Source organism: Chondrus crispus, genomic scaffold (assembly GCF_000350225.1).
Source record: "Chondrus crispus Stackhouse genomic scaffold, scaffold_502, whole genome shotgun sequence".
NCBI classification, from domain to species: domain Eukaryota; phylum Rhodophyta; class Florideophyceae; order Gigartinales; family Gigartinaceae; genus Chondrus; species Chondrus crispus.
Genome location: NW_005178482.1, coordinates 25,650 through 35,180, shown reverse-complemented (window position 1 = coordinate 35,180; position 9,531 = coordinate 25,650). Strand labels below are relative to the sequence as shown.

The window sequence follows — 9,531 nt, the reverse complement described above, 5'->3', positions numbered from 1 at the left end:
ACGACAACGACAGCTGGGCTGTCGCCTTTGCTGACTCGGATACCACGAAACACCTCGTTCTTTGTCTACAGGACTGGCCCTACCTTTCTCGTGCCGTCCGCATCAGCGCGATTCGCATTCTCTCCAGTCCGCTCTTGCAAACTGCCGTCATCCCTGATATGTTCATCTTGATTAAACACGCCCTTCAGTCCCGAACGCTATGTGAGCTCGAAATCCAATTCTACATGAAGAACTATCCGAAGAACGATGGACTCCCCGCGTTCTTGCGCATCGGTTCTATGTCGTTGCGCAAGCTCGACATTGTATGCAACCAAGGGCTCCAGCACTATAACAAGTGTCGCGAATGCATCTTCCAACGAATGTAACGCCTGCAAGACGAGGCGGGGCTCACGCTTGCCCGCTCCTGCCCACACCTCATCGAGTTTGGCTCGCTCCGCAAATGTTCGTCCCGTTGTAGTGGAGGAAGCAAGTTCAGCCCTTTTTTGGAGGATCTGGGAAACGCTGCTGAATATTCGCATGGCCACGCTCCAACCATACTATTTCCGAGGTTCCAGCATCGAGCCTCGCGTGCTTGATCGTTTGAAAGCTTTGGAGTCGGTTCGGATTAAGGATATGTTAGAGCATGCTGCGCTTCTCGGTCCCGTCGTCACGAGCATATCAGATCGATTCCAACGCAGTGGCGACGAGCCCAGTATACGCGCGCTTTCAAAATGCGTCGGATTATCTGACTTGCGGCTAAGCTTAAGGCCTGACGACCGCGGCCTTCGTGCGCTCAATCATGCAGTGCACTTCATGCCGGTACTAAAGTACTTGAGTCTCAGATGGGCTTGTGACCTGCAAGGAACGAATTTCTTAAAGTGCAGATATATCAAGACAGTTCAAAATGGGAACATCAGCACATATGTGGCCGTCTTCCCAGAGTTCCATGTGGAAACGGTTGAGTCAGTCATGCAGCTTGTGCGACAGACGCCAGCATTGGAAAGTTTGGAGCTTTTAGATGTGCGCATTCCGACAGAAGGGGTTGTCGATGTCTTGAGGCATCTTGGAAATCGGTTGAAGCATTTCGGAGTCTCTTTGAGCGGACAGGCCGACTCGAGTTTCGAGCGCCTCCAAATCCTGATTGCGACGATTTGTAAATATAACTGTAGGTTGGAGTCGGTCTCATCGGGGCTATGGGGTACGGCAGCAAATGCGTTTTCCCTGCAAAATGTCAAAAGGGTGCATCTTTCGGAAGCCAATGTGGGCCTTCTCGAAGAACGGAAAGGAAAGCTGGATGAAATGTTGCGGTCCGTGAGCCGGTGGGTCCCGTTTTTGAACCCGAGCAGTCTCAAAAGCTGGTTAGATGATGTGTCATGGATTGAGGTCAAATAGTCTGCTGTACATGTATGGTAGAAGTACAGCTATGTAGACAGCTCGTCCTCTTTCCCATCAGTGCGCTGCAGCATTTGGCGAAAGGCAGCAGTTGATGGTTGGTCCGAAGGGTAAAGGCAGGGCGGCACAAATGAACTAGCAGGTTGCGTCTACAAATGAAGTCGTAGGCTGCAGCCCGCTCGCTGCCGAGATGGATGGTGACCTCGGCCAGAACCAGTGGGTACACTTAAGGAAGATTCTGTACGACTAGGAGATGCGGTAATTGACACCCAGTACAGGTGACTACAGCATTCGGACGTGGGCAGCTCAACCTCGGGAATGCACCAAGGGAGCATGTAAAAGCACAGAACGGTACGGTACTATTGTACACTTGAGACGAATGTACGGCATGTGCCGTGCATCGGGCGATCAGAGGAGGAGGCGGGAGGTGTGATGATGGCAAGATTGGGAAGAAGGTCGGATGCCCAAAGAGAAACGGGGGAAAGGTACCAATCAAACTCGATACTGACGAGGGGCGTCTTGCACAGAAAGGGGGTTAGGGCACGTTCACGCCGTTGTAGTAGTTGAAGTAGTGAAGTATCATACGGACTCCCAAGGTGTGGTAATTCACCAACCATTGTTCAATTTCATAAAGTTGCGTTTGCATGAAGGATTTGAAACATCAGGAGTACACTTGTACCTCCAGCACCCTCGGTCCGGGTAACATAAATGTACTCTAGCGATACTCTGTTTCCAGGCAGAGTAGCCGACTTTCCTTACCCGAATCCATCGGTCGCCCAGTTTAGCCCATCCCTCAGTCGGCCTCCGACAGCTCCGCCTCCGACAGCTCCGCCTCCGACAGCTCCGCCGCACCGGCTTGCCACTCGCCTCGTGACCGTGGCCGCAGCGGCCTCAAGTGGGGAACAGCAACATAAGATCCTTCACACCGCGTTCACACCGCGTGGCAACACGCCCGCCGACGCCCGCCAAAATCGGGTCCCCTCCCACAGATTCTTCTCGGTCTCATTGCAAATATTTCCTACATTCCACGCCCGCCGCCCCCAACGCACCATCTTCATCTGCAGGGCTCCGTGGCTCACCGCCTGCCGCATCCCTTTTGCCGTCTCGCTGCCGACTCGGTGCGCGCGTCACGTGCTGCGACCCACATGCCGCGCGCCGCCGCATGGGCGCGTGGCGCTGCGCGCTTGCGTTACCCAACGAAGCATCGCCCCCGCGCTCGCAGTGCTGCGCCGCGCCGCCGACTCGCAGCGCCTGGACGTGGCGCGGCTCAACGGCCCCGTGCGCCTGACGGATCTGTTTTTCAGCGAGAGCAAGCGGTCCAACCTCACGGCGATCAGCACGCCGTGTTCCTCAAGACCGTTGAGGACGCGCTGCGCCGGCTACTGGCGCTGGAGGGGGAGGCCGCTGTCGCGCCCCCGCGCGGTGCGCGTCGTTGACCTCGGCACGGGTGCGAGGTTCCCGGGGCTCGTCCTGGCCATGACGAGGCCGCAGTGGGAGGTCACGCTGCTCGAGGCCGCGCGCAAGAAGACGCGCTTCCATGACCTCGTGGGGCGCGAGCTGACCCTGCCCAACGGCGCGTCCGTGTGGGGGAGGGCGGGGAAGGTCGGGCAGGGTAAGATGCATCGGGGACGGTATGACGCGGTCGTGGCACGGTCGTTGGCGGAAATGCGCGTTTGCTGCGAACTGTGCGTGCTGCTGGCAAAGGTGGGGGGACGCGTTTTTCACGCAAAAGAGCGTGGGCGTGGGCGCGGAGGAGGTGGCCGCCGCGAAGGGAGCTATCAGAAGGCTGGGCGGGAAGCTGGAAGGCGTGCGCGAGGCGTGGCCGTGGGGGTGGATGCAGGGGCAGGGGGAAGAGGCGGAAGAGGTTGACGGAAGGAAAAAGTGTATTGTGGCCGTAAGAAAGGTGAAGGCAACGGCACGGGCGTTTCCGAGGTTGCCGGGGGGCGCCGAAGAAAACGCCTTTGTGGGACCGCGAATAGGTTTGCGAGGGGAGAAAGGCGTCGGGAGACCGGAGAGAGGAAAGGTGTCGTTTGAGAGATGTTGCAGGGAATAGGAGCGCGTGTTGGGTGAAAAGCACATCGAGCATTGCAAGGGGCGTACATGGACGTCTTTGCGAGAAGAAGAGCGCAAGCGCGTTGCGAAAGGCACAGTTCTCTGTGGCGATGTGACAGACGAAGTAAGAAGTTGCACAGCGGCCCCGATCGAGAGTTGTGACGCCATTGAGAATTGGTTTATCTCGAGACATTGAACAAGGTTTACTACCGATGGGAATGTTTTTTGTGCTCAGCGGACACAACATCGCATTCCACACGCGCATTGTCAGCAATGCATGCGGCCGGTGCAATTTGCAGATGTGAGCGAGTCTTCGGGCGTCCCTCTCAGCCGGCACCTAAGTCTCATCGGGTATCTTTTTACTGTGTTCGTCAAAGACGAAAATACAAATCCGCGGACCTGGCCATCTGCGCCTCGCTCGCGCGCCTCTACTCGTTTGCTTCAAGAAGGTAGGTCGGTGTCACCAGAAGGCAGGGGAGAACGACTACTCGTTCGTAGGCTCCATCGAATAAAGTTGTTTGCGTTTACTGTTGCAACTTATCTTTGCGCCGCTCTCTTGAGCAACCCCCTCGGCCTGTAACGAGGAAATCGTGCATCTGCCCAAAGCCGCATATGATCGGCAGAGAGTTGCAAGCCGCTCATGCGCCCCGGCGCCCCGGTAAATTGTTGGGATCAATCGGAGGTGTAACCTTTACACGTGCCCCCGTGATGCGCTGTAACCTTCACACGTGTGCATCTACTGTACCCTTGGTACTGTACCCTTGGTACAGTACAGTATTTACAAGGACACCTCACATTGCGCTTGGTTTCCCCGAAGCCGCCAGTGTTCATCCCCTTCGATGCCGTGCGGTTTCCGTATCTGCGCACATCACCTTATCTTCCCGTCTCCCCCCGTCTTTCGCCGATCCAAGGATGGAACCAGAATTCTTATCCTTGCCCGTCAAGCGCCGCAAGAAGAACTCGCCCGTCCTGAAGGAATTTCCGTCGGGCCCAAAGCTATGGTTCGACGTCCTTCCGCAAGAAATTCTGACCCGCGTCGTCGCCTTGCTTACATTGCACAGCGGCGGCATTCCCCCCCTTCAGCTCGCCGAACTCTCCCCTTTCTTTGCCCGCGCCGTGACCGGGCTGCGCCAATCCCGCTACCAGAGCTTCGAACATCAAGACAACGACAGCTGGGCTGTCGCTTTTGCTGACTCGGATACCACGAAACACCTCGTTCTTTGTCTACAGGACTGGCCCTACCTTTCTCGTGCCGTCCGCATCAGCGCGATTCGCATTCTCTCCAGTCCGCTCTTGCAAACTGCCGTCATCCCGGATATGTTCACCTTGATTAAGCACGCCCTCCAGTCCCGAACGCTGCGCGAGCTCGAAGTCCAATTCCACATGAAAAACTATCCGAAGAACGATGGACTCCCCGCGTTCTTGCGCATCGGTTCTATGTCGTTGCGCAAGCTCGACATTGTATGCAACCAAGGGCTCCAGCACTATAACAAGTGTCGCGAATGCATCTTCCAACGAATGCAACGCCTGCAAGACGAGGCGGGGCTCACGCTTGCCCGCTCCTGCCCACACCTCATCGAGTTTGGCTCGCTCCGCAAATGTTCGTCCCGTTGTAGTGGAGGAAGCAAGTTCAGCCCTTTTTGGAGGATCTGGGAAACGCTGCCGAATATTCGCACGGCCACTCTCCAAGGATACTATTTCCGCAGTTGCGGCATCGAGCCTCGCGTGCTTGATCGTTTGAAAGCTCTGGAGTCGGTTCGGATTAAGGATATGTTAGAGCATGCTGCGCTTCTCGGTCCCGTCGTCACGAGCATATCAGATCGATTCCAACGCAGTGGCGACGATTCCAGTATACGCGCGCTTTCAAAATGCGTCGGATTATCTGACTTGCGGCTAAGCTTAAGGCCTGACGACCGCGACCTTCGTGCGCTCAATCATGCAGTGCACTTCATGCCGGTACTAAAGTACATGAGTCTCAGATGGGTTTGTGACCTGCAAGGAACGAATTTCTTAAAGTGCAGATATATCAAGACAGTTCAAAATGGGAACATCAGCAAATATGTGGCCGTCTTCCCAGAGTTCCATGAGGAAACGGTTGAGTCAGTCATGCAGCTTGTGCGACAGACGCCAGCATTGGAAAGTTTGGAGCTTTTAGATGTGCGCATTCCGACAGAAGGGGTTGTCGATGTCTTGAGGCATCTTGGAAATCGGTTGAAGCATTTCGGAGTCTCTTTGAGCGGACAGGCCGACTCGAGTTTCGAGCGCCTCCAAATCCTGATTGCGACGATTTGTAAATATAACTGTAGGTTGGAGTCGGTCTCATCGGGGCTACGGGGTACGGCAGCAAATGCGTTTTCCCCGCAAAACGTCAAAGGGGTGCATCTTTCGGAAGCCAATGTGGGCCTTCTCGAGGAACGGAAAGGAAAGCTGGATGAAATGTTGCGGTCCGTGAGCCGGTGGGTCCCGTTTTTGAACCCGAGCAGTCTCAAAAGCTGGTTAGATGATGTGTTATGGATTGAGGTCAAATAGTCTGCCGTATGGTAGAAGTACAGCTATGTAGACAGCTCGTCCTCTTTCCTATCAGTGCGCTGCAGCATTTGGCGAAAGGCAGCAGTTGATGGTTGGTCCGAACGGTAAAGGCAGGGCGGAACAAAATGAACTAGCAGGTTGCGTCTACAAATGAAGACGTAGGCTGCAGCCCGCTCGCTGCCGAGATGGATGGTGACCTCGGCCAGGGCTGGTGGGTACACTTGAGGAAGATTCTGTGCGACTACGAGATGCGGTAATTGACAACCAGTACAGGCGACAACTGCATCCGGACGTGGGCAGCTCAACCTCGGGAATGCACGAAGGGAGCATGAAAAGGCACAGTACGATACGGTACTATTGTACACTTGAGACGAATGTACGGCATGTGTCGTGCATCGGGCGATCAGAGGAGAAGGCGGGAGGTGCAAGGTTGGGAACAAAGTCGGATGCCCGAAGAGAAACGGGGGAAAAGTACCCTTGGGTAACAATCAAACCCGTACGGACGAGGAGCCCCTTCCCCGAAGATGAGGTTAGAGCATCTCCATCGCGCAGCCTGAATGTTGTTATTTCGGGGACACGTGTCCCAATCCTAATTGGTTTTTATGTTTGGGCACCCTGTACTAGGCGGAGGGAGCAGCTAGCGGCATCCCTCGAATACTGTATACCTATTCTCTGCGTAGAAACATACCCCTTCTGCAGATGTTGCACAGCTGCTGCCACGTTGTACAAGACCCCAAAAATATTGTAATATTTCATTTACTCATCACGATTTATTGCCACTATTGTCGCGCACAGGGGCAACTGTGCAAATTCACCGTTCACTGTAATCTTCGTAAAAGATCAACTCTCCCCGAATTGCGCGCCATGTCTTCGCAAACAGAAACGATTCTCACAATATCCATCAATTTGCCCGCCATTTTGCCGCCTTTCGCATTCAACATCACCCTGAAACAACACCAACCGATACCTTATTACGTTGTCTACTAACTCATCGCCACGACCAACCCCTTTCACATTTCTCAATCACCAGTATGCCTCCTCGTATCAATCTACCAACCACCGCAGCCGCTCTCGAACTGCTCGAAGAGCATGCCGCTGCACGAAACGAAACCTTAAATCAGTATGACGAGGCTCCCGACCTTTGCGACAGTGACGAGGATCTCGAAAGCGAATGCCCTCAATTGACCGCTTTTTCGAAGAAGACGGAAATCAATCCATTCACCAAATGACCAATTTCAGTCTCGTCCGGTTCAACGGGATTTGGAACCAGTTGAGATCTCACATCTCCCAGCGCTACAACACGGGAAGAGGTTCCAAATTCCTTATCAAGCCCAAAGATCTCTTGTTCATGACCATGGCAGTGTTGGAACACGGGGCCAAGTGGGATCTAATGGCGCATTTGTTTGGCATCAAACCGGCGACATTCGAGAAGAGGGTTTTGATAAAAACAATTTCGGAGTTCTCGTTCAATCGCTTCGTCACAAATTATGCGGATCGATATACGATGGACCGCCCTATTGCAGACAAAGCAATTTTAAACATTAAAAGCTGTGCAGATACGCCACTGACGTGACGTTTCAGCAGAGCTTTGGCCCTGAGGGTACGCTGGAAGAGGCCAAGAAATATTTCTCTGGGAAACATAAGCTATACGGTTTTAAGGTAGAAGTCTCCGTTCTCCCAAACGGACGGGCAATATGCCCAAGTTTACATCGCCCTGACTCTATCGCCGATATTTAAATCATAAGGGACATGATGGCGTTCCACGACGATGCTTTAGAGAAGACAGAAAGCGAAAAGGCGATCACAGATATCGGCCCATTTTCCGACAGGTTTCCAAATAGCTGGGCAGTCCTTCTTGATAAAGGGTATACGGGAATGGAGGCTGATTTGAGGGCTATAATACCAAGGAAAACCCCTCGCGGCGGAGTTTTAAGCATACCGGATCGAAAAGAGAACGAAAAAAGCGTCGGACAGGGTGATAGTCGAGAATTTTTTGGGCGTCAGGGAGGACCATAGGCAGTTGTTTCGAATAATTTTCCTTGGAAGGAGGACAGGTACGATAGCACTTTCCGTCTCACAATAACTTTTACCAACCTACACATCAAGTGGCATCTGCTACGAGATGCCGATGGTCGTACTTATGAGCGGTATTTGAAGCGATTGTTCGACATTGTAGACACTGCCGTCAAGAAGCGAAAGCGCGCTCAAGCGTCTTATCGTCAGCGACGTCAGAGAGTGATGCCGCGCAGTGTTCGTGGTGAGCAGGAAGCTGAACGAGCGGTTCTGTTCGAAGACGAGGAGGAGGAGAGCGTTTCTGTGTGAGTAAAAATGCAGAGAGAGTCTAGGTTCATCTGCAAAAATATTGGTACTTGTTAAGGGAGAGCTGCAGTCTGAGCACGTGTTGTGTAATTGCCGGGTTGGGTGGGGTTTGGCGAAGTGATTTAGTAAAATGAGAAAATACCTGATCTTCCGGATTTTTGCCATTACCTCCAACGCAAGCCGCAAATGATCCACATACCTACTGGAAAGTATCGCATTTACGTCGTTGCAATTCGTCGACGGAACACCACCGCGCAGGTAGGTTGTATTTCTCGCCATGGAGCCTCTAGACCAGCTCGACGGCCTTGAGGAGCTGCAACGTGCTGTAGCGGAGGGACCAGCCCTTGCGACGAACGTGGAGTCCTTCGAATTTCCTTTGGACGGCGACGATGACGAGCACTTTTCTGATATGCCAGACGGAAGCGAAAGCTGAGGAAAAAGATCTCAATTCGCGACGTCATGGAGGGTCTGAACCGGGGAAATCTCCCAATAAGAGGCGCCACTTCGACGGCACCTTGCTGAAACTACGAAAGCACTACTTTGCCGTCTTTGGCGTCGGTGGCATGCCACACAACAACACTGACTTCTCGAGACGTTTTGGAATACCGCGACGTGTTTTCGACAGGCTTTACTCCGCGCTGAGTGTGCGGCCGGAGTTTATCGGCAAAGTTGTTGCTGTACGGAAGAGCGGGATATACCCTCTCCAGCGCATTTTCGGCGCTTTGCCCGTGCTATCGTAGAGCTACTCATCAGACGCGGTAGACGAGGTCGTCAACGCAATCGAGACATCCATAAAAAACGTTAAAAATGTTTTGCGCTGCAGTCCTGGATGTCTCTGGCGATGAGTACCTGCGCGAGCCGGGTGAAGAAGACTTACGTCGAATCCTGTCTATCAATGAGTCAAGAGGATTTCCCGGTTGCTTGGGCAGTCTAGACTGTCAGCATTGGGAATGGAAGAACTGCCCCGTCGCTTGGGCTGGGCAATTTAAAGGTAAGGAGAAGAATCCAACAGTCGTCATGGAGGCAATTCCTTATGGTGAGTTGTGTATTTGGCAGTTGTCGGTTGGAAACCCAGGATAGATGAAAGATCTCAATGTAGCAGATAACTCCAGGACTATATCTAGACTGCTGAGCGGTGAGTTTCCGCCTCGTATACCATTCACTATAAATGGCCGAACGCGAACATTGCTATACTACCTTGTTGATGGTATTCACCCATCGTGGGCAGTTTTTGTCAAGTCCGCAAAAGGTGGCACGAGC

At 53.4% G+C, this 9,531-nt stretch overlaps 4 protein-coding genes; all 4 read left to right on the top strand.

Moving 5' to 3' along the window:
- The first annotated feature begins 246 nt into the window (after nucleotides 1-246).
- Nucleotides 247-1,371, top strand: CHC_T00000368001 (hypothetical protein). Its single transcript, XM_005709854.1, has one exon. It carries the CDS (start codon nucleotides 247-249, stop codon nucleotides 1,369-1,371), a length of 1,125 nt encoding a protein of 374 aa, XP_005709911.1.
- A 708-nt stretch (nucleotides 1,372-2,079) lies between these two features.
- CHC_T00000367001 (hypothetical protein) lies at nucleotides 2,080-3,959 on the top strand. XM_005709853.1 is given in 2 exon segments: nucleotides 2,080-3,240; nucleotides 3,241-3,959. 1 exon segment carries the CDS (start codon nucleotides 2,080-2,082, stop codon nucleotides 3,238-3,240), a length of 1,161 nt encoding a protein of 386 aa, XP_005709910.1. The 3' UTR covers nucleotides 3,241-3,959.
- A 76-nt stretch (nucleotides 3,960-4,035) lies between these two features.
- On the top strand, nucleotides 4,036-6,078 carry CHC_T00000366001 (hypothetical protein). XM_005709852.1 is given in 2 exon segments: nucleotides 4,036-5,952; nucleotides 5,953-6,078. 1 exon segment carries the CDS (start codon nucleotides 4,036-4,038, stop codon nucleotides 5,950-5,952), a length of 1,917 nt encoding a protein of 638 aa, XP_005709909.1. The 3' UTR covers nucleotides 5,953-6,078.
- Nucleotides 6,079-6,265: 187 nt separating this feature from the next.
- Nucleotides 6,266-6,700, top strand: CHC_T00000365001 (hypothetical protein). Its single transcript, XM_005709851.1, has one exon. It carries the CDS (start codon nucleotides 6,266-6,268, stop codon nucleotides 6,698-6,700), a length of 435 nt encoding a protein of 144 aa, XP_005709908.1.
- Nucleotides 6,701-9,531: the final 2,831 nt, after the last annotated feature.